General features: G+C 39.6%; 2 protein-coding genes across 3 annotated transcripts; both read left to right on the forward strand.

Moving 5' to 3' along the window:
• LOC105157381 (probable leucine-rich repeat receptor-like protein kinase At1g68400) lies at positions 12 to 2,733 on the forward strand. 2 transcript variants are annotated; one of them, XM_020692402.1, is made up of 4 exons: positions 12 to 149; positions 267 to 1,028; positions 1,171 to 1,557; positions 1,686 to 2,732. In XM_020692402.1, the coding sequence occupies exons 2-4, from the start codon at positions 284 to 286 to the stop codon at positions 2,261 to 2,263; spliced, it is 1,710 nt and encodes a 569-aa protein (XP_020548061.1). In that variant the 5' UTR covers positions 12 to 149; positions 267 to 283; the 3' UTR covers positions 2,264 to 2,732. The 2 variants fall into 2 exon arrangements, with proteins under 2 accessions (XP_020548061.1, XP_011072094.1); XM_011073792.2 differs by having other exon boundaries at positions 12 to 1,028; positions 1,686 to 2,733.
• LOC105157382 (probable aquaporin TIP3-2) lies at positions 10,242 to 11,578 on the forward strand. The gene is made up of 3 exons (XM_011073793.1): positions 10,242 to 10,698; positions 10,793 to 11,043; positions 11,163 to 11,578. The coding sequence occupies exons 1-3, from the start codon at positions 10,569 to 10,571 to the stop codon at positions 11,553 to 11,555; spliced, it is 774 nt and encodes a 257-aa protein (XP_011072095.1). The 5' UTR covers positions 10,242 to 10,568; the 3' UTR covers positions 11,556 to 11,578.

Here is a 23,384-nt window from a genome sequence, read left to right on the forward strand (position 1 = left end):
TACAATACAAACCTACCTTGCCTATTTCGTCAAACCTATCTCAATGCTAAAAAAATAATATTGCGTGAAAAGGTATGACTTGCGCCCAGAAAACTTCATCCCGTTCTGTCCGTTTATGTCTTGAGATTGAGCATCTTCTGTGGAAGCAGGTGTTCATCCATGGTCCCTTTAGTTTAGCATGAGGATATTAGCAGCTACAATTAGCGTATTCCTTGTTTCTTTCTTCATACATTCTATTGCCTTTGAGGTCAATGAGTTTTTTCCAGGTGAACGAGATGCTCTGATGCAACTGAGAGATGTTGTGAACTCCACTTACAATCTGCACGCAAATTGGACAGGCCCACCATGCAGCGACAAGAATCAAAGCAGGTGGGCTGGAATTGGCTGCTCGGATTGGCATGTAACCCATTTGGTCCTCGAAGGAATAGAGTTGACTGGTTCTCTCCCATCCATGTTCTTACAGAACCTCACGTTCTTGACCAAACTGAGTTTCAGAAACAATTCACTGCATGGTCCCCTCCCCAATCTCACAAATCTACTCCACCTGGAATTTGTTTTTCTGTCAAGAAATCAATTCTCTGGTTCCATACCCTCTGATTACATAGACCTGTCCAGGTTAACCAAGTTGGAGCTACAAGAAAATGATCTTTCAGGTCAAATTCCTCCGTTTGATCAGCAATCCTTAATTGCTTTCAATGTGTCCAACAATAAACTTGAAGGTCCGATCCCGATGACTCCTGTGCTCCAAAGATTTCCAAAGAGCTCTTATGATAGCAATTCAGATTTGTGCGGGGAGATTCCAGGATTAAGCCCTTGTGCAATTTCGGTTCCTCCTCCAGTTCCAGGCATTGCCCCTGCTCCTTCTCCGTTTCCATCAAGAAAGGAAGATCACGGTGTCCTCAAATCGTGGAGCATTGCTCTAGTTGCAGCAGGCGCTGCTGCTGTTCTTGTGTTTGTCATACTGATGTTTCTCTGCTGTCGTAAAAGAGTTTGCGGGGAAAAAACAAAGAAGCAACAAGAACAGAGAGGTACAGTACTGCATTGGCAATTTGGCATGTGGCACAGTCTAATAAGATAAACGTTCTCAAAGTTTTAAGGGTTAGAATATCTACACACACACACACACACACCCTGTATTTGATTCAGTTGTTTAATTTTTCCAATATCTAGGAGAAGTTGATATAGACCGTAGAGGAAAGCGATCTCAGTGGTCAGGGAGTACAGATCATGATACAGAAAAAAGTCTGGAGTTGGAGTTCTTGGACAGGCCCACATTCGACCTGGACGAGTTGTTGCGTGCTGCGGCTCAAGTAATTGGAAGAGGAAAATTGGGTACCACCTACAAGGCCATGCTTGAATCTGGTTCTGTAGTGGCAGTGAAGAGGCTGGAAGAAATGAACACATTGAGCAAGAAGGAGTTTGTGCAGCAGATGCGTCTACTGGGAAACATTAAGCACGAAAACCTGGCGGAGATAATCTCATTTTATCACTCCAGAGAGGAGAAGCTAATCGTTTCCGAATATGTAGCCGATGGCAGTTTGTTCAGCTTGCTCCATGGTAAGTACAATTCTCCATTAGCGATCACCAGTAGTGAGATAATTAAGCTGATAATTGAAGGTGGAAACACGCAGTTTGTAGTTTATGATAAATAATTCAGTACTAATCCAATTGTTACGCTGATGCAGAGAATAGAGGAATGCGATTGGAGTGGAAAACAAGAGTATCCATCATCAAAGATGTAGCAGAGGGCGTGGAGTTGCTTCATCAGTGCTTGGCTTCCCATCAGAGGGTGCCCCATGGAAACCTCAAGTCCTCCAATGTTCTCATTCAACGTGGAGACCACATTAATCATGTCCGGGTTAAGCTGACAGATTACGGACTGTTACCTCTAGTGCCGGTGCATAAGCTTTCTGTGAGAAAAACACCGGAGTTCGTAGAGGGGAAGAAGGTGACGTGGAAGGCGGATGTGTACTGCTTCGGCATCCTAGTATTAGAAATCTTGACGGGCAAAGTTCCAAGATCAGGTAGAGGGGAACATAGGGATCTTTCGGGTTGGGTTAGGGCAGCTGTTGATAATGAGTGGTCGACGGATATATTGGATGTGGAAATACTTGGGGAGAAGGAAGGGTATGATGAAATGTTGAAACTGACGGAGATAGGGCTGGAGTGTACGGATGTGTTGCCGGAGAGAAGGCCTACCATGAGTCAGGTTTTGAGTAGAATACAAGACATTAAAAACATTACATCTCATCAATATCAATAAGTTAGACAAGCAGTGAAGCAGCACCACCACCAATCCATCATTATCATCACCCGCGTCTTCTTTAATTTGTACGCACCAAGTCTGTCCTATTCTTCAGGAATGCTCATTTAATTCAATTCATTAATTTTCTTACCAATTAAGTCTTTGTATATAGTTATGATTCTATATTTATGTGGTAAATAAAAGGAAAAAGTGCAATTATCATTCACTAAGTTATGGGTGACGACACTTTTGGTCCAGTTCCATTTGAAAAGTGTAGTTAGAGATTGGGATTCTTTAAAAATGACGATTTTAATATGAAAAGCCTCAATTTGGCCAGAATTTCTCATATGGGCAGCACGAGACCATAAAAAATTGGAGATTGTTAAACATTTTCGCTCACATTTAATTACGTGGCAAAAATAAATCTGACCAAGCTGATGTGTCAAAGTGACGTGTTAAACATCAACCTTGCCACCTCACCTATGTTTTGGAGGGAGAAGAGCACAAGCCACCTTCAAGTGCTTGTTTGATATAAAAAAAAAAAAAAAAATCCATTGAAGGAAAGTCCACAATTTTTCAATTACTGCTTCAAATCCTTAATTTGCATAAAGTGATGCAAACACTCAATTCCTTGGTTATGTAAAGGATGGTGAAACCCTGCAATAGTTGAAGTGTTTTTTTGGTGAAGATGGTGATGATTCGTACATAAAGGCATCTAAACATTCCCCCATCCGTATACTGTTAATAGAGAACAATACCAACTCACTAAGCGAAGAAGAAGACGGGCGAAAGGTCAATGGCTAGCAGTTCTTACGAACTGCCTTTTCCATCTCTAAAGGGACTGAATTGTTTTGCTTTTGGAGGGAAAGAACATATTTTTATGTGTTGGTTTGTCTTTTTTGTTTCTATTTTTGCAAAGGAGAATGCTTATTTCTCAAGGCCAAGTAGCTAAAATGCCTCCCTATAATTTGAAAGTAGCTAATAAGCCCCCTTATATTTTGAAAGCTCAGCTAAATCCCTCCCCTCTTGTTTTAAAAACAAGTTAAATCCCCATTTATTTTTTTTAAACATACCTCACTTTCCCCTGCCCATTAAATATAACTCGATTTTAATTTTTGTTACCAAATAACTGTTATGTCCTTATCGATTACATATTATTTCTTATTTCAATGATTGATCGATCTTTTTTTATTCTATAAGAACCGTTAAATTTAATCAATTAATTTTAATCATTAGATCTTAAATTTGTTACTATTAAGGACTTAGATTTAATCAATTTTAAATATATATTATTGATGCCCCAAAAATACACTCGGCCGAAGAATGGGCCCATAAAGTTCAAGAAAAAGCTCCCAAATGCATGAGGCTAAAGGAGGTGGACTGCAGCAAAGGTCCACCAGCCAGCAAGGAAGGACAACCCGGCGCTTGCTTGTCATGTCAATGTGGCCACTTTTACAGGTGGCAAGAGTCCATTCACCTATCCAGGAGAGAGACCGCCAAGTAGGCTATGACGAGTCTCGAAAGATTAAACGAGTTTCCCACACAGCTCAACACCTGTTAAGAATGTTGAACCTATCCCTCAACCCATTTGACTAAAGTTTCATTGGTAAATATTGCTCATTGAAGATCTTACTAACCACCCAAGGATTAGGAAGCTTATCCGCGGTAACCACCAACCCAAATCTTTGGAGGTCATATTTCTTCTCTAGTTGGGGGAATTTGCCTATAAGAGCAAACATTCTCCCCCTAGGTCAGGGTAACACAGGTTTTGCACAAATACTCATACGAAACACTCCATCAAGATCATATTTTCATCACTTCTAAACAATTATTGTTATCCTATCTTAGTTTTATTTTTTTCTACAACTGTTTACTAACTTGAATATAGACTGCTAACATTTGTTTCACAGGTCCCCTATCCTATGATTGTAAAAGACTTAGCCCCAATAACTCAAGTCCAAGAGCTATCCGATGAGCTATTCTTTTTGCATCAAGTGACGCTGTCTGCGGGAAATACAGAGCTAAGATGTGAGATCCATGAAAGCACAGAAGAGTGAAATGGAGAAGCAAATGGTTGTTGATGTCATGGCTAGAGTTGATGAAGCCTTGCAGGTGGTGCAGGGGATATCCTTAGTCCCCACTGGATGTAATGTGGTGGAATCTTTTGGCCCCATTAAATTTGCAGATCCTCTACGTAATAACACTTCTAGTGACACCTCTTTTAGGAAGTCATCTCAGGTTTGTTAGAATCCATGCAACAGATGATCGCCTTTGCAATTTGAGCACAATTGATGGTCATAGTCCTGGGTGCCAGTGGCAACCTCTATGGAAGTGGAGACACTAGAGGTTGGAGTAGGATGAGCCTCGAGCCAAGGACTGTTAGCTCCTCCCAAAGAACAGGGTCTGCCCTCAATGGGTAGCCTGTTGGAATGTTTGCAGAAGAGATTCTACGATGTCCAGTATCGCGTGATGGGAGTCCCACTTGAGGAGCAAGGTGGCATTCCTTTCAACAAGAAAGTTATGATGGACAAGCTTCGCTTTGATTGTTGAATTCCTGCTATCATGGAGTATGAGGGTACCACATCCTCAGGAGCATTTATCTTGGTTCGAAAATGCAACCCTCCTACATCGCTATACAAATGGGATCAAATGTCAAGTATTTGTTACCACCTTCGCTAAGGCAACCCAACAATGGTTCAACCAACTGCCTGCCAGATCAATTAGATGCTTCCAGGAGTTTCGGTTCTTATTCCTCCACCAATTTGCCACTAGCAGGAAACATCGATAGATAGTGATCAACCTATTCACCATCTGCCAGAATGAGGCAGAGTCTCTGAGGGATTACGTCCGCCACTTCAACACAGGGGCTATTAGATGGAAATGTTTTCAAGTCCCTGGCTAAGAATCCAACCCTGGGGTTTGACAGCCTCCTGGTACGGGCTACAAAGCCTCTAAGAGAGCGGGGCGAGGAGAGAAGAGGAAGAATTTCAAGGAGGATGGATTCTTGAAAAAACCTAAGACGGAGTTTCGGGACAAGAAATCCTCATTTCTAAGGGGATACTCTGCAATACACTCCCCTGAATGCTCTTATTGAAAGAATCGGCATGATTTAAGACTTGGTTAGAACACCTTTTAACCGGACATTCGACACTCAACAAATATAAAATAAGTGGCTATAGTAGTATAAAGTGGTGGAAATATAATCCCAAAATTTTACTTTTTTCGATTTGAAAACTTTTTTCAAACTTTTCAAACTTAGTATATCAAGTTCAAGAGGACCTTACCTAACTTGAAACTAGTTTAAAGAGAGGGAGAAGAGAGTGGTCAAGTTTAAAAGTAAATTATTTAATTAATAGCTTTCGGTTAACACTTAATCCAAAAAGCACCTGTCATCATGGGTGGCCAACGGTCATGGCACTAGTGAGTAGGTGAAAATAGCGTGAACCTTGCTACAGAGTGCCATATGGGTACGGTACTTCTATCGGCCATCTCTCGGTCTTAGTTTAGGGAATAAAATTGATCATTAGTTCCCATCTTGGACTAAACATCTACGTTTAATTTTTCGATTGTCTTTCTCCACTTTATCAACATAAAAAACTACTTTTCTATTTGATCACCCGACGGCCACAAATTTCTGGGAGCACAACACACATATTGTTATCATCTCATGAGAGGCAACGAATCCTCTCTTGGAACTCACCAATCTTTATACATGTTCTGACTGTACTGGAACAAGGCTTAAAATAACCACAATGAACATTGGTCATCTTTTATCAGGCCTCAGATACAGTCGTCCCATATATGAGATTGCGTGGATCTTTGAGGACTAAATCTCATACTATCGGAGCTGAGGAGTTCAAGTCATGCTGACCAAACATCATGGGCTTCCATATGACAGCTCCTTGCAAAACAGTTCCGTCGGCTTGACAACTTTTGTCAACCACCAACTAAAATTGCATTGACGTTATATGTCTATCGCTTATTAAACACAATACTCATCATATTGACACAATATTTAGTGCAATCCCATAAAACCCTCGATGTTCATTCTCGGGGCTCTCGACTTCTAACATTTCATATCCAACCCTTGAAAGTTGGTTTCAAAGTTTTCATCAAATCCGCAACCCAACTTCATTCGTTGATTAGTGATCTATGGGCTTTGTTGTAATGTATGAAATTACAGGAATATGAACAACAAAGTAAGACCAAATAAATATTTACTTTTATTCATTTAATTCAGTATTACGAAATAAAAATAAATTGCTTAAATAGATTACAAATAGAGGGAAACAGGAAACAAGAAAAAAACAATCTTACATTATAATATCTGCAATATGTATGGAATCTCCTTATTGGATTCATCTTAGTCCATGAAGCGCGAAGCACTGCTTCCTTCCACAATAGCATTCGATGTACCCTATGGCACTAGACATCTTCAATTGCTTTGCCAATTTCATCTTGCATAATAGAATCTAATACTTCACCTGTTTCTCTTGACTATATAAAATAGGGTTCTTCAACTACACATTTTGGGGGTAATTATCTAGGAGGGAGGTGCGTCTATGTCCCCTACAAAATAAGGTTAGATGAAAGGGTGGTGAGGTGGCAAGGGTAATGTGAGAGTTTGTTTCTTTCTCTTCCTCTTCTTGGAAAGTTCATCTAGCAACTCTCTTTTATCACGTGAACTTTTCTTCTGCCTTTGTCTCTCCCAGGGGTGAGTCGTAGGGCAAGACCTAGCTATTATCCTCTTCTTGTCCAAATGTCATATCCTCGGGATCCTCCTTCCTCAATTCTTCATCCTTGGGGGGTCAAGGGAGTACCTCGGCCTGAATGAGAAAAGTGGGAGAAAAGAGCCCCTAAAAAGTGATCAATAAGGTATTGAGCTACTATTCTTTTTGTTGTTTGGGTGGATACATCTTCCATTAGCTTTCGAAGGGTTTCCTCTAAGATTTGAGGGAGGATGGCTTCTTCTCACTAGCACCATGACCAAAGGTAGGAGATCGCATGAGGTTTTTTCTCTTTGATTGCTCAGAGCTAGCACCATGACCAAAGGTAGGTGATGGGTGTCGAATCCACCAAAAATATTATCCTACTAAAAACTTGTTAAAGTAATGAACAGGGTGGAATCCACAGGGATTGGTTTTAAATTAATTCCTTTAAGAATAAAAATAAAATAAAAATAAGGGGGGTTTTTGATTGTGAAAAAGAATAAAAATAAAAACTAAATTAAACTAATGGGCTAATAAAATTAGAAGAGGTAAATATAAGAAAAGAGTATTCTAGTTAAAGACAGGATCATGCTTAATTCTACGGTCATCAGAGATGCAAAGATAACAATCATTCATGATAAATAAATTGGTTATGGCCATTGGTACGACCTAACAACCTCACATTTTCTCACCTTGTGGATAGTCAAGGAACGCCCGTTGACTAAATCCCTGATCTGTAAACAACCTTGGGTACGTCATCAAGATTTAATTTACCGACAACATTAAGAACTAGAAAAGCCCAATTCTAAATAATAAATTCCTACGAGGATTTGTTTAAATTAGATTGTGCATTCCCCACAACATAATCGAAAACTTCTACATAATCAATTATGCTATGTTACCACTAGTTATTGAACTAAACAAACAATCACGGATTTACAAGTTCAATTGACTAGGCAAATATTCTTGACAATGAATAACGATACCTATCATTCATAAATCAGATTATTTATAATAAAAGTACAGAAAACAACAAAAATATCAATATGAATTAAAGTAAAAAGCATAAATTTGATCTCACAACTTGTTGGAATTAAACATTCACCAAGTCTTCAACCGGAATGAGAGAACTAGCTAGACATGTTCATGAAAAAACGCATGAAAAGCAAAGTAAGAAAATATCATAAAAACGCAAAAAAATAGAGAGATGAGAATTCAATGTCTGAAATCCCAAGAGTAAAAAAGTGACTTTTAAAGTGAATTACATCACATATATATATACTAACTAGATACCTAATTCTACTAGGATTAAAAGGTAGATTCCTAATGAAAATAATATTATTACACTAGTTAAACTCCTCATTCATCAAAAGGTAGTCCAAGCCGCTCCAAATTCTTGCCAAAAATCGAGTTTGAGTCTTGTCCAAATTTCTATTTTGGTTCTTTTCTTCATTTTCCATTCTATTTTTCCTTAGTAGACTAATGCTGCAAAATAATATTTAATTAGGAACATTTTGATCACAAAAGAAGTCAAAATATCACATGAAATAAGCACAAAATGTGATCCTATCAGTAAGAGATCGCAGGAGGCGTTTTCTCTTTGATTGATCACCCTTCTCTGGCTCTTATCTTCTTGTAGAGGTGTATTATTTAGTGAAGCTTGGCTAATACCCTCTTCTCCCTCCACCTACATGTCATGGGGGTTGTCTTTCCTTGATTTGTTATCCTTTGGGGCCAAGCAGATACCTCAATCTCAGCAAAGGAGAAAGCTCTCGGGAGCGATTGACCAAGAATTGGATTATGTCCCTCTCAGCAGCGGAGTAGAGGCGCTCTCTATTATCCTCTGAAGTGCCTCTTGGGTCATTTGGACCATGGGAGGATTGAATGCTTCCACACCGAACTCCTACCTCTGACTCCGTTCTTGAGGTGGATCAAAGTTGACGTCCTCTAGTGGGAAGGGCTCACGATGTTGTTCTTCTTGTCCGCCTTCCTCATTTGTCCCAACATTTTTTTGCTTTAGATTGTGTCTGTTTCTCAAAAGCAACACTCTTTTTCCCATGAACGATACCAACTGATATTGTGTAATATTAAAAAATATTAAAGGATAAAATATCAATTATGTTATATATGTTTTGAATATGAAGGGAACGATTACATTCCTCGATATGCTACAATTCACTCTCTAGTTCAATAATTCTCATTTTCTCTCAAAATTCCGGCCTTCTCAATGAGTAAAATGATTGGTGTATATACTAATATAATATTCTATTAAAATAGTTCACTCTCTAGTTCAATATTTTTCATTTTTTCTCAAAAGTCCAACTTCCTCAACGAGTAAAAATGAGGGGTATATATATACGATTGTTCTATTAAAAGTATCTAGTGACTCTTTACGATCTTGTCCATTATTCTTTTATATATTGCGGTGAATACGACAACTTCATGTAGGGTTGCGATGTAAATTCCTTTAGTCACCATTATTGTCCACCTTGATCCGCTGTGCCTTAATTTCATAAATGTCCAATTTTCATGATTTTGCCTCTTCGATAATGATGATTGATGTTGATTGTCTAATATTAAATTTGTAGCCCTTTTCATTTCGTCCTTCCATATCCCTATCAAAATCTTTCCTTTTGAAGACTAATCAATATAAGAGCTGTATGGATCTCTTTCATAATGATGGCTTATATCTCCAAATTATGAGTAAAATAAAGATATATGCAACGAGTCTCTCATGTTGAGAATTGAGCTAATTAATTAGTGACTTTAAGATAGTAGCTAGGAGGGTTTTATATTTAAATAGAATTACTTACGTACTAAATTGAGAAATAGGGGGTGAGGATGGGGGGAATGGAGATTTGAGTGAAGGTAGAAGTGCCAAAATTGGAGTTTATTATGATCAAGTTTTGGTAATTAGATAAGCATGAATGAATACCGGGGATCGAGATGACAGTAGTCGATGATCTACCTAGCTAAGCTAAGCTAGATAACGTCTACGAATATATATACACATGCATGTATGATGTATGGTATGACAACACGGAATTAGATAGAGTGTGAAAGCAGAGGATGGATGTGAGGGTGTTGGATTTGGAAGAGGAAATATATAAAAGATGGATGGGTGAAAACCAGCTGCCATCTTTTGTTTGTTGGTAGGAATGGGAGTAAACGAGGTTGCATTGACACAGCCAACGCATATAGGTACGTGTCAACATTCCTGCATCTCAACTCCCAAGTGTCTACTACTCTTCCTTGTCATTTTTTCTGATTTAAGCACCCTGCTCCACCTCCTAATCCCATCTTCATCCTCCTCTTTCTTCAATTCCATCTCTCTCATTTCTCTCTCTTTCTCAACTCCCATCTTCTTAATACCTGTATATATAGAGACGCTTCTTCAATGATCAGTACATGCCGTGCGCTCATGATCAGCTGAAAGAAATTCAAAGATAGAGAAGAAATCAAGAAGCTACCGACCTACACACACCCACACACACAAACACACACACACAGACATATATATTATCAAGAAGTAGATTTGAATAGTGACATCCATCGATCCCGGTCCTTAGATACATAGATAAAGAAAGAAAGAAAGAAAGAGAGAGAGAGAAGGTATGCCTCGAAGGTACGCTTTTGGGATGGCGGAAGAAGCCACCCACCCTGACTCTGTTAAGGCCACCTTGTCTGAATTCCTCTCCACCTTCATCTTCGTTTTTGCCGGAGAAGGCTCTATCCTCGCTCTTGGTACGTGCCTAAGTACCCACCCTATATATATATGTATGTGTGTTTGTGCACGCGCGTATCGATAAAAGTAAGTAATTATTGCGCATGGATGCAGATAAGATGTACAGGGATACTGCTCTTGGAGCATCGAGGCTGGTGGTTATCGCACTTGCCCATGCACTCTCCCTCTTTGCTGCGGTGGCTTCCAGCATGAACGTGTCGGGTGGTCACATAAATCCAGCAGTCACCTTTGGTGCGCTTGTGGGCGGCAGGGTCTCACTCCTTCGTGCTGTTTACTACTGGATTGCTCAGCTCTTGGGAGCTGTTGTTGCTTCTCTCCTATTAAGGCTCGCAACACATGGCATGGTAATTTAATTTCATTATTGCAATTGATTTTGATTAATTAACCATATATATATATTATATATTCTCGACGTACTCTTAAGATATTCATACGAGTATATATATATGTATATATTTTTCAGAGACCTTATGGGTTTTCAGTGGCATCTGGAGTGGGAGAGATAAATGCGCTTGTGCTGGAGATAGTAATGACATTTGGGCTGGTGTATACGGTGTATGCAACCGCAATTGACCCAAGAAGGGGTAGCCTGGGAACAGTTGCTCCTCTTGCGATAGCCTTCATAGTTGGTGCGAACGTGCTGGTGGGAGGTCCTTTTGATGGAGCATCCATGAACCCTGCACGGGCATTTGGGCCAGCCTTGGTGGGCTGGAGATGGAGGAACCACTGGATCTATTGGGTGGGTCCCTTTGTAGGTGCAGCCCTGGCTGGGCTCATATACGAGTACGGTGTCATAGCACCTGATCAGCCTCCACACCACACCCATCACCAGCCTTTGGCTCCTGAAGATTACTAGCTAGCCTCCACTACCTACCTACCCCCCCTCCCCCCCTCTTGAATGTCATTGTGATTGTGATTGGAGTACTTTTTCATGCGTGTACATTCTGAGAGATTTCCTAATAATGATTACGAGAATGAGGACCATCTATATACATACATAATCTATTTGTGGTGTGTGCATATGATATTCAGGCGACCAATTGAGCATCTAACCGTACACATCTCTAAAGTTGAACCAACACGGACACGATTTGCTGTTGAGTTTTACCTCCCGCGGATCCTGGATAATTAAGAGGAAAAGCCCACTCAAGCTGAGTCGTTCTTTATTCAATGGGTATTGCTCATATTAACAAAATGTACTATAGAATATTCAAAAAGTCTAAAAATTTGATAAATTGGTGAAATCAAGTGTAGTTAATATAAGATATTAGTCATTGGTATATATAATAAAGTTTTTCAAATAAAAAATAGAATATTATTTGAAGATGTAGAGATGTATAGTAAAAAGGTTAGTTTATTAACAAAATTAATAAGAAAATGTTCACCAAACGCGAGCAACGAGTTATTTGTTTGAGCATGTACAGTTTAAAGTTTTTGGACATAGATTGTTGCAAGAGTTTAGAAATGGAAACCCCGGAAAATGGGCCTAGATTGTTTTCAAGTCTTTAAGATGGGAGCCCCAGAAAGAAAAAACAGTCTTTTGTAAGTCTTCATAGGGGAAACCTGTAAAATATAATCACATAATTTTTGTGATTGGTTGGTTATCTTTTATTCCTTAATGAAAATTACTTCTTTTATTTTGGATTTTTTCTTCTTTGTGAAATATATGTGATGTCCGTAAATTTTTCATAAGCTTAGCCCACAAGTAAGTTACACCACTATAGTTGGTCCATCAATAGAGGATATAAGGCCCCGAAACTTACTTTCTGTTTTACTAAATTGAACAAGTCTATGCAAGTTATACCAGCTCAGTTGGTCTACCAACAGAGGATATAAGGCCCCCAAATTTGCTTTCTATTTTACTAAATTGAACAAGTGCATTTAGCCATATATGTTATTATATAGTTCAATGGACACATTTTATAGGTTGTCAATACATCAAGATACGTCATACTAAAAGATTTTACTTAATTCCGCACAAATTGGACGAGAATTAAGCAGTTAAGCCACTAGTAATAGCTTTTCAAAAATCTCACTAGACTTGGCATGACTTGGTAAAACAGTTATATCTCCTTCAATATTTTTTTGAATGACAAACGACTTTTTTTGGATGATAGCCAACAAAAAGAGCTTTCCAGGCGTAAGATTGCAACCACCCTCTGAATCTGCTCTGTACATGCTTATAGGCCTTGTGCAATCATTTGGTAGCATCAATCATCTATTCAAACTCTCACTTATTTTCTCTAATTTCTCTCGTTTCTAGGCTATTCTAAGCTCATGTTTTGCTCTCAACACGAGTATTTATCACTCTCACATTATATTTCACTATTGTTCTAACTTTAATTCGAGTTATCTCTTTCATTTTTTCAGTAAACCGTTACTGATTTAGCGTCAGAGTGCTGATTAATGTTTTGCAGGTTAGTCCCCATTTATCTTAGAATTTCTTTGAAAATCTTTCAGCCATTATGGTGCGGCTGAAATGTGGTACCAATCAATATGTATGCCAAAAAGAATGTACTTTAAACTATAATAATAATGCAATACAATAAAAAAAAAATTACTTTATGTTTTTGGTACTTTTGAAAAGTGTTTGAGTTTTGATTAGTTCCTAAATTTTAAAAAGCAGAACTTTTGCTATACTTTTATAGGCTTTTAAAAAAATTAAACCTTTGTTCTCTCTCTCGTTTTTTTTTAAATATTGTATGTCTATTTTGAATTTATGTTTCATATGAATTTTTTGTAACCATATCTAACTCCATCACGGGAGCCAAACGAGTTCTATTTAGTCCAAATATGTTTGGACTGACATCATGATCGAATATCACTTTGTACTTTGATCCTTGATTTTAATTGCATGATGGTTGGTGTAATAGGGGTTTTAACGCAGAGGAATAAGTCAAACGCCTTGTGCGGCCTACCTTCGCACAAGATAGTCAGTCTTCCTCACATTCACTCTTGTGTATGAAATTTGTAAGTATGGACGATAATCACCCACAATGCTTGTAAGAATGCAGGAACTCACACAATTCAAGCAATGCAATAGATTACGCCAATGCCAACTTAATTTTTATTACCAACAAATTAAAATACAAGAAAACAAGCTTGCACACAAGGGACCGCGTCCCTTCACTCACCAAAAAAGTACAAGCTCAGCCAAAGCAATAGTAATACACAACAATGCAGTTTGACACCCCTAAACTGCTAGGGAAAACTGCCCCGGACTGCTATAAAATTGACACCCATGATCTTGCAACAGTGGCAGCCCGCAATACCATGTAGACAGGCGGTTTTCAACCCTCAATAGCGAGGCACATACTCCATACTTCAGCCAACGCTGCCAACCCCAGATATAGCTGTTGTCAATAGTCGTCAACCCTGCATGTCATGTGCACACGCTGTTAGGCCGTCTGCACGCATTATCTGCCAATCTGCCGAGAAAACATGCACAATGGGTGTTTCATACTCACACCGTTTGTCAGTCTACCGAGAAATGCCGCACAAGTGCACTGCCTGCGCACACTTGCCTGCCGACCCTATCTGTCGATTCTGATTTTCATGTCTGCCACAATAAACTGAATGACCCAAACTACCCCCACCAACTGATATCGACACTTTGCTTTCCTTCACATCTGAAGTACTTCGCAACAATACCTGCTTCCAGCTACAAGCATTATCAGACTATCTAACCTCGCATCCCTTCATTTTTATTGACATTTCCCCGCACGCCAGTTTACCCTACCTAGCTCCATGCACAAATTTGTTGTGCCTTAGCCCATCTTTCGTCTCTCACAATATAACAAACCCAACAATTCAAGGATAATGTGCCTCTTCTTTCGACGGACTACATTTCGACGGCCTTGCCTCAGCCATCTTCAATTTTTTTTTCTACCTTGGTGTCCCTTTACTATACTCCCTTCTCACAAACGTCTGACGGTTTGCCACGTGCAATAAAAATACGATCCTGATGGAAAACCTGAACAACAGCAACATCAACATGAGCAGCAGCACTCAGAGTTTGAAGAAAATGGTGATCAGAATGAAGGAGAGATTGGCTTCATTGACGCAGGATAAATCGTTGTTTGCTTAACATGTTTTCTTCAGTTTTAAGTCTTGTATTCCAGTTGTACGCTGACTCATTTATTCGCCATTATATTGGGCTACGTCAGTGCCTAGTTAGCTGCCTAGTCAGTTATTCTGTTAAGTGGTAGTTACGTGGAAGTCTCTGTTTATATATCACGTCGTCTTCTTGCTTTGTGTATCAGTTACAGAAATTACAGAGAATACAAAATTCTTCTTATGGATGCCACTCTGATATTTGTTGCTCTCAATTGAATTCAGCATGGTATCAGAGCCTTCCGTGTGAAGGTCTCTGGATACAAAAAGTTTTTTTTCTGCTGCGACAGATTCGTTGGGGCTATGGCGGATGCGAGTGCAAACTCGAGCAACAGAGATGCAGAACAGTTGCAAAGAGAGGCGTTGTTCATACATCCCTCTGAAAACTCTAGTCTGACATTATCCTCTTCTCTGTTAGATGGTACAAATTTTTTACCGTGGAGCAGATCTGTATATGTAGCGCTCGGGATAAAAATGAAACTTGGTTTCATCGACGGCAGCTTTCCCAGACCTGCAGTTGGTTCAGTAACTTTTGAACAATGGAGGCGGGTAGATCTAACGGTAACTTCGTGGATTTGGAATTCAATTTCCAAGGACATTGTTGAGTCGTTCATATACATTTCCTCTTCGCATGAACTTTGGTTGGAGATTCAAGGCAGATACGGAAGAAGTAATGGAGCGATGGTTTATCAACTTCAATGAGAGATATCTTCGATATCTCAACGGGAATTATCACTGACTGCTTATATCACTAAACTGAAAAGAATCTGGAACGAATTGTGTTGCTTATCACCCAATCCAAAATGCACCTCTGGAGGGTGTTCGTGTGGCATAAATAAAGCAATTGCAGAGAAAAATGAGACCTTGCAATTGATGCAATTCCTCATGGGATTGCACGAAAGCTTCGACAATGAATGAAGCCAAATTCTGATGCAGGAACCTCTACCAGACTTGGAGCGCGCCTTTTCCATGATTTTTGCAGTAGAGAAACAGAGGCAGGTTCATGCAGATTTAGGGGATACTCCGCGCCAAATGGCTTATCACCTCAGATGAAGGATAATAAAAGGGATATAGGGGACAAGTACTTGAATAAGAGAAGGTCATATGTGGATAAACGAATACATTGTGCAGTCATTGTCACAAGCCAGGCCACACAGAGGAGACATGTTTCCAAGTCCATGGAGTGCCAGAGTGGTACAGGACTTTAAACGAGAAGAAGAAAAAGAGCATGAGCGGTCGTAAATTTGCAACTACAGTAACATTGGATGATGGGGTTGGGACTATGGATTCTGTCAACACTAAGCACATGACTGAGTTGATGACAAATTTAATCAAATTAATGCAGAAGAACACTCAACCTAATGATCCAATTAGCAACTTTGCAAACTTCGCATGCCACAATGACGAGGAGTTTGCAGGTACCATCTCTGGACCTTCAGAAAATGACTTGGACTATTGGATAATAGATAGCGGGGTTACTAAACATATTGTGCCAACATTCAACTTTTTCATTCTTATACAAAAACTTCACATCCTAAATATATTCATTTACCCGATGGTTCCAAGAGGCTTTCATCATATATTGGTGTTATGCATTTAAATGATCATGTTACACTTCATCAAGTCCACTTCATTCCTTCATTCATTGTCAACTTACTCTTCGTTCACCAGTTATGTCAGCATAATGCTTACATTTTTCAGTTTTCTAAAGAAAGATGTTTGTTGCAGGACCAAGCCACTAAGAAGTGCCTAGTTGAGGGGACTGCATTCAAGAATTTGTATCTTGTCAAACAGTTTCTTAACCCACATGGTTTTGTTCTTCTGTAACCTCTCATCTTGCTTGTCTAGTCATGTTAAGTGTGATGTACAAACTTGGCATAACAGGCTGGGGCACATTCCCTTGAAAGTAATGAAACACATTCCAATTTGTAACTCCATTGACTTTGATCTTGCTGATCCGTGTGATGTATGCCACAAAGCCAAACAATCTAGAGTCACATTCCCTTCCAGTAATTCCCGAGTTGCAGCCCCATTTGACCTCATTCACTTAGATGTTTGGGGTCCCTACACTACTCACACTATCTCAAATTGTACTTACATACTCACCATCCTCGATTATTATAGTTGCTCTTTGTGGACTTACCTCCTAAAACATAAAACTCAGGTTCTTTCTACCCTACAGTCCTTCCTTTCAATGATCTAAATTCAGTTTGCTAAGTCTGTCAAAGTTATACGCTCGGACAATGGTTCTGAGTTCCTAAACAAAGACTGCCGTAATCTTTGTCAAAGCTTAGGAATAGTCCACCAAACTTCTTGCAGTTATTCGCCTCAACAGAATGGACGAGTAGAATGCAAGCATAGACAACTCTTAAATGTAGCTCGTGCCTTACTCTTCCAAGCCTCCTTACCTCTGAAATTCTGGGGTGATTTCATACTTACGGCCACCTATCTAATCAATAGAACACCCTAAAAAATCCTCCAATGGAAATCCCCCTCTGAATGTTTAACTGGTCATAATCCTTCACTTAGCCATCTTCGTGCTTTTGGAAGTCTCTGTTACGCCACAAATTTAGAACCTCACAAGTCTAAGTTTCACTCTAGAGCCTTCAAGTGCATTCTCCTTGGGTATGGCATGACTCAAAAAGCTTATAAACTTTATGACTTGGACAATGGTCGCGTCCTATTCTCTCGTGATGTTCAGTTTCATGAGCAGTTTTTTCCCTACTCTATCTCTACTTCATCCTCAACTGATTCCACTTCATGTCCTCTTCCTATTGTTCCTCCTCATGCTCATGAAATACCTCCTCCTCTGGCTGTTCATGACCCATCTCCTATCACTTCCCCTACTCCTCAAAATGTGGCACCCCCTCTTCGTCGCTCCACTCGAGCCACTCAACGCCCTCCTTGGCTCAACGATTTTATTTGCTCTGCACATGAACTCCCATCTTTACACTGCAGCACACCTATTTTTCAATCCTTTGTAGCCTCGTTATCTGTTTTGTAGGAGCCCAAGTCGTTTTCTGAAGCCGTACAGCACAAGGAGTGGAAGGAGGCTATGCACACTGAATTGCAGGCTTTGGAATGGAACAATACTTGGAAGTTGGTTCCTCTACCGCCTGGTAAACGCGCCATCGGTTGTAAGTGGGTTTCTAAGGCGAAGTTGAATACAGATGGATCGGTAGAATGGTACAAAGCGCGCCTTGTGGCAAAGGGGTTCAACCAGATTGAGGGGGTGGACTATATTGACAGTTTCTCCCTGGTGGCGAAGAATGTCACTGTCCGTTTGTTTCTAGCGATTGCTGCTGCGAATGGTTGGCCTCTTCAGCAGATGGACATCAAGAACGCGTTCCTCCATGGCTACCACGATGAGGATATTTACATGACGCCGCCTGATGGGTATGTTGCAGCTCTTAATTTGGTTTGCAAACTGGAGCATTCTCTTTACGGCCTTAAACAAGCCTCCCGATAGTGGAACGCGGAATTTACTCGCAGGCTCACTGATTTCGGTTTTAGGCAGTCTGTTCACGACCATTGCCTATTCCTCAAGCCTTCTTCCTCGGGTCCTTTGGCCTTAATTGTATATGTTGATGACATCTTGGTAACTGGGCCTTCTATTGCCGATATATCTCTGGTAAAGACTTATCTTCACAGGTTGTTCACGATCAAAGACTTAGGCGACGCTCGTTATTTCCTTGGCTTGGAGATTGCTCGTGGTGCTTCAAGCCTTTTTGTATCACAAACCAAATGCATCATGGACATCGTTCGCGACACTGGTTTGGTTCAGACGAAATCTGTCTCCACTCCGCTGCCCACAGGCCTTAAACTATCTTCGGCTTCTGGTGCTCTACTCCCTTGTCCGAACTCCTACAGGCATTTTGTTGGGCGGTTGCTGTACTTGGGCTTCACTCGCCCCGACATTTCCCACTCGGTGCAATAGTTGAGCCAGTATCTTACGCAACCTTGTGATGCTCATTGGCGCGCAGCCCTTCACGTTGTCCGTTACCTCAAGGGGTGCCCCTCCTAGGGCCTTTTTTTCCTGCTTAGAATTCGTTTGCTTTCCGTGTTTTTTGCGATGCAGATTGGTCGTCTTGTGTTGATTCTAGGCGCTCCCTTACTGGTTTTTGCGTCTTCCTTGGTAATGCTCTGGTATCTTGGAAGACTAAGAAGCAGTCTACCGTCTCCCGTTCCACTGCCGAAGCTGAATACCGCAGCCTCGCGACCACTGTTTGTGAGCTTCGCTGGTTGTCTTATATCCTTGCTGAATTTGACATTCCCTTGTCTCTTCCCATTGATTTGTTTTGTGACAATAAGGCGGCGCTGCACATTCTTGCCAATCCCGTGTTCCACAAACGTACTAAACATATCGAGTTGGATTGCCACTTGGTTCGTGATGCATACAAGCAGGGGTTTATTTCTCCTTCCTTTGTTTCCAACTCGCTTCAACTTGCCGACATCTTCACGAAGTCTCTGCCGTTGAAGTCCTTTGCTCTGATTCGGTCCAAGTTGGGTCTGGTTCTCTTCGACCCTAGTCCCACTTGTGGGGGGGATGATGGAATACCTGAACAGCAGCAACATCAACAGCAGCTGCAGCACTCAGAGTTTGAAGAAGATGGTGATCAGAATGAAGGCGAGATTGGCTTCATAGACGCAGGATAAATCGTTGTTTGCTTAACATGTTTTCTTCAGTTTTAAGTCTTGTATTTTAGCTGTACGCTGACTCATTTATTCGCCATTATATTGGGCCACGTCAGTGCCTAGTTAGCTGCCTAGTCAGTTATTCTGTTAAGTGGTAGTTACTTGGAAGTATCTGTATATATATCACGTCGTCATTCAACTCCTTCTTCAACACCTCTCATGTTTGAATCCTCTTTCAGTTAGCACTGGCGTCATCAGACAATCAAGAATGTCACCACAGCTTGGCGTCCTCGATGTACAAGAAACTTTTTCAACATTCGGCACTCCAGCAGCCAAAATATAGGTTTTCATGTCCCACAAGAAGCTGTTAAATTCCTTGGCACTTCGCTCCTTACCAAAGGGTTTGGGATACGGTACTCGAACTTTCGATGTAATCGCACTCCAGTCAGTGCCACTGCCTACAACAGCACGTTTTACCCCCAGTTCATGTCAACAACATCTGTAAGGCAACTCAGATCCTCCACCACCGACAGTATCCTTTTAGGGTTTCTTGGATTTGGGGGAATCTACTGACAATTAGAGAGAGAGAAGTTTACTGTTGAGTTTTTTACTTGGGGAATTTTCACCCGCCTTGCCACGTGAACATTTTACGCCACATCATCAGCCACGCAAGCTGCTAGGTGTTTAAATTGTGCTCACATGTAGGGGTGGGCGTCGGGTCGGGTTCCTCGGGTCGGGTACCCGACTTGTCGGGTAGTGTATTTCACTACCCGACCCCGAACCCGAGTAGGGCGGGTACCCGGCTAGTCGGGTACCCGACGGGTTCGGGTACCCAACAGTCGGGTTCGGGTAGTTTTGCCCAAGTTTTTTTTTTTTTATTATTATAAAGTAATGAAATTTTATTCATACAATAAATTGCAATGGCAAAGAGTCACAAGAGACATTCAATTTTTGCAAATATCAACATGAACAAAATAATCCATCAAGTCATTACATTCTAATAATCAATTTACAATTAAATGTGAATTGTGAAGTACCACATCCAAAATATTCCAAAGTCCAAACTCCAAACTCCAAACTCCAAACTAGTCCAAGTCAAATATCAATTATGGTTGAATCGACTCCCAATTTTGTCAGCTCTACAAGAAAACAAAAAAAAAAAAATATCAATTATGGTTGAATCGACTCCCAATTTTGTCAGCTCTACAAGAAAACAAAAAAAAAAAAAGAATTGATATTAATATAAATAAAAATATATAGAATTTAATATAAAACAAAGCAAAAAAAAAAATAAAAAGTACCTTGCTCAAACATTTCAATTTCACTTAAATCTTCTTCTATGCTTATTGGCTTGGAATCTTTACGGATCCAATCTTGAGCACAAATAATAGCTTGAACAATTTTAGGAGATAGTGAGCTCCTAAATGCATCAAGAACACGTCCACCAGTGCTAAATGCGGCCTCTGAAGCAACAGTCGAGACAGGAACTGCCAATATATCTCGAGCCATCTTTGAGAGAATCGGAAACCTCTGAGTGTTCACTTTCCACCATTTTAATATATCAAACTTTTCCCTATACTCTTCAACATCCTCACCGAAATACTTCTCTAACTCTGATTTCACATGATCTTTTCCTCCTGTCATGTACATCATGTACTCTTGTTGTAAAGAAAACCTGCGAGTCTCGCTCTCTTCATCATGCATAAATATTTCTTTTGATGAGGAAGAAGATGAAGAAACACGACTAGACGATGAACCCGGGCTTTCTAAAGTTCCTTGAAGAGCGTGTCCATGCTTCAAAAACTTCAATAGCATCTTTGCCCTATCCCAATCAGATTCAATAGGAACCCCATCAAATGGTTTCTTTGAAAGATCATTCTTATAAGCAAGATCAATATCTTCATAAGCATCAAATGCCCTTTTAAGACATGTCGCAGCTTCTAACATCAAATAGGTGGAGTTCCATCTGGTAGGTACATCAAGAGACAATAACTTCTTTGTTTCCATAAATTCAGCGCATTCTTGAAATTTTTTGTACCTAGCCGGAGAATTTCTCACATACCTAACTACCCCTCTAATACGAGATATTGCCTCATGCTCATCCTTCCCTTTCAAACCATCCTGAACTACAAGGTTGATTATATGTGCTATACACCTCATATGCACATATTTTCCACCTAAAATATTTTTACCCCAGTTTTCAAGTTTCTTTTTCAAGTAAACCATAGCTCCATCATTAGAAGATTCATTATCAACCGTAATCGTAAAAATCCTATCAATTCCCCATTCAAGCAAACATTTCTCAACACCTCTACTAACTTCTTCACTTTTGTGTCCGATAATTGGACAAAAATTCAAAATTCTCTTATGTAAAGTCCAATCATCATCAATAAAATGAGCAGTGAGACACATGTAATTGACTTTCTGAATAGATGTCCAAGTGTCTGTTGTAATGCAAACCCTTTGAGCATGATTTTTAATAAATGACTTCAATTTTGCTCTTTCATTGACATACATATGGAAAATGTCTTTTGTTATCGTCCTTCTGGATGGAATAGCAAACATTGGACAAGCCACCGACATGAAATGTCTAAATCCAGAATTCTCAACAGTTTTAAACGGGAGCTCATCTACAACCAACATATAAGACAAAGCCTCTCTAATTTTCTCTTGATCAAATCTCCAATTGACAAGAGGGGCCTCTTTTTCGCCTAAACGAATTGATTGAAAAGACAATCTCGTCTGATTGGTGGAAACATCATGAGGTTTATTTTTGCAAGATTCAAAGTGGGTCTTTAGAGGCCTAGTTCCATGTACTTTTGGATCGGCTTTGATTTCCCTACTATAATATTTGCATCTAGCTTTTTGGACTTTATCTTTTTCACAGTAAAATTTATGAAAATGATCCCACCAAGGTGATCTAGAAATCACTACCCTCTTTTTTCTTTTCTTAGAATCAAGTGGAATATCGTCCTCATCCTCTGACATATCCATACTCTTATCAAAATCAAAGTCAACACGATCACTACTGACCTGATTCTGAATCATGTTCATATTTATGCCTTGATCTTGAGCCTCTGATAAGTCTACAGTAGGTGAAGATTGAGATTGAGAATTTGACATCTGCAAGATTAAAACAAAAAGAAATTGGAATCTCACACCAAAAGAAATTACAACAAAGTAACAATTTTAAGTTGCAACAAAGGAAGTCCTTGCTTAATACAAATCACAAAGGAACTCCCCTCGTACAATGCCAAGGGGACAACAGAGTCCGGGGACATTCCCCATCTTATGCATTCCCACTATAAATATCAAATAACCAATAACACGATACAATAAAAGAAAATAATGCACACTAACAAGTGGATATAATGTGCTTCTAGGATAAAAATTAAACTCCAATTTCCACTTAATTATAGTAAATGCATGTGGCTCATAATTATACACAACTGCCCTTGTAGAGTTAAGGGCGCCAGAAATTTTGGTTCATTCGATTTAATAGAATCACAATAGTCCATCTTTGCATTAAGATTTATCAATGAACATTCAAATACAAGTTCAAACCTAAAGATGCTTCTTTCTGTACAGCTGGCCACAAACAACAGTAAACAAAATTCGAAGGCAAAGGCAAAGGGAGTGATTAAGATTAATATATAAAGTTTTATAGAGATAAAATTTATAGAAATTTCACCGGATGAAAAGCTCTTTCAACAATCTATTAAAGAATTTAAAGTTTTAGAAATAAAAAATATACCTACATTAGGTATATATAGAAATTAGAATAAAAAGTCCAAAAAAATTTCACAAAATATCTAGATAAACTCTTCAATAAAGCTCAAGAAATGTAAAAGAGAAAACATGTCCACAACCACAATCATTCAGAATTTTTTCATCAAAACTGATGAGACAGATAAACGGATTTAACAGTGAAAACTTA

This window comes from Sesamum indicum, linkage group LG3, assembly GCF_000512975.1.
Source record: "Sesamum indicum cultivar Zhongzhi No. 13 linkage group LG3, S_indicum_v1.0, whole genome shotgun sequence".
In the NCBI taxonomy this organism is placed as follows: domain Eukaryota; kingdom Viridiplantae; phylum Streptophyta; class Magnoliopsida; order Lamiales; family Pedaliaceae; genus Sesamum; species Sesamum indicum.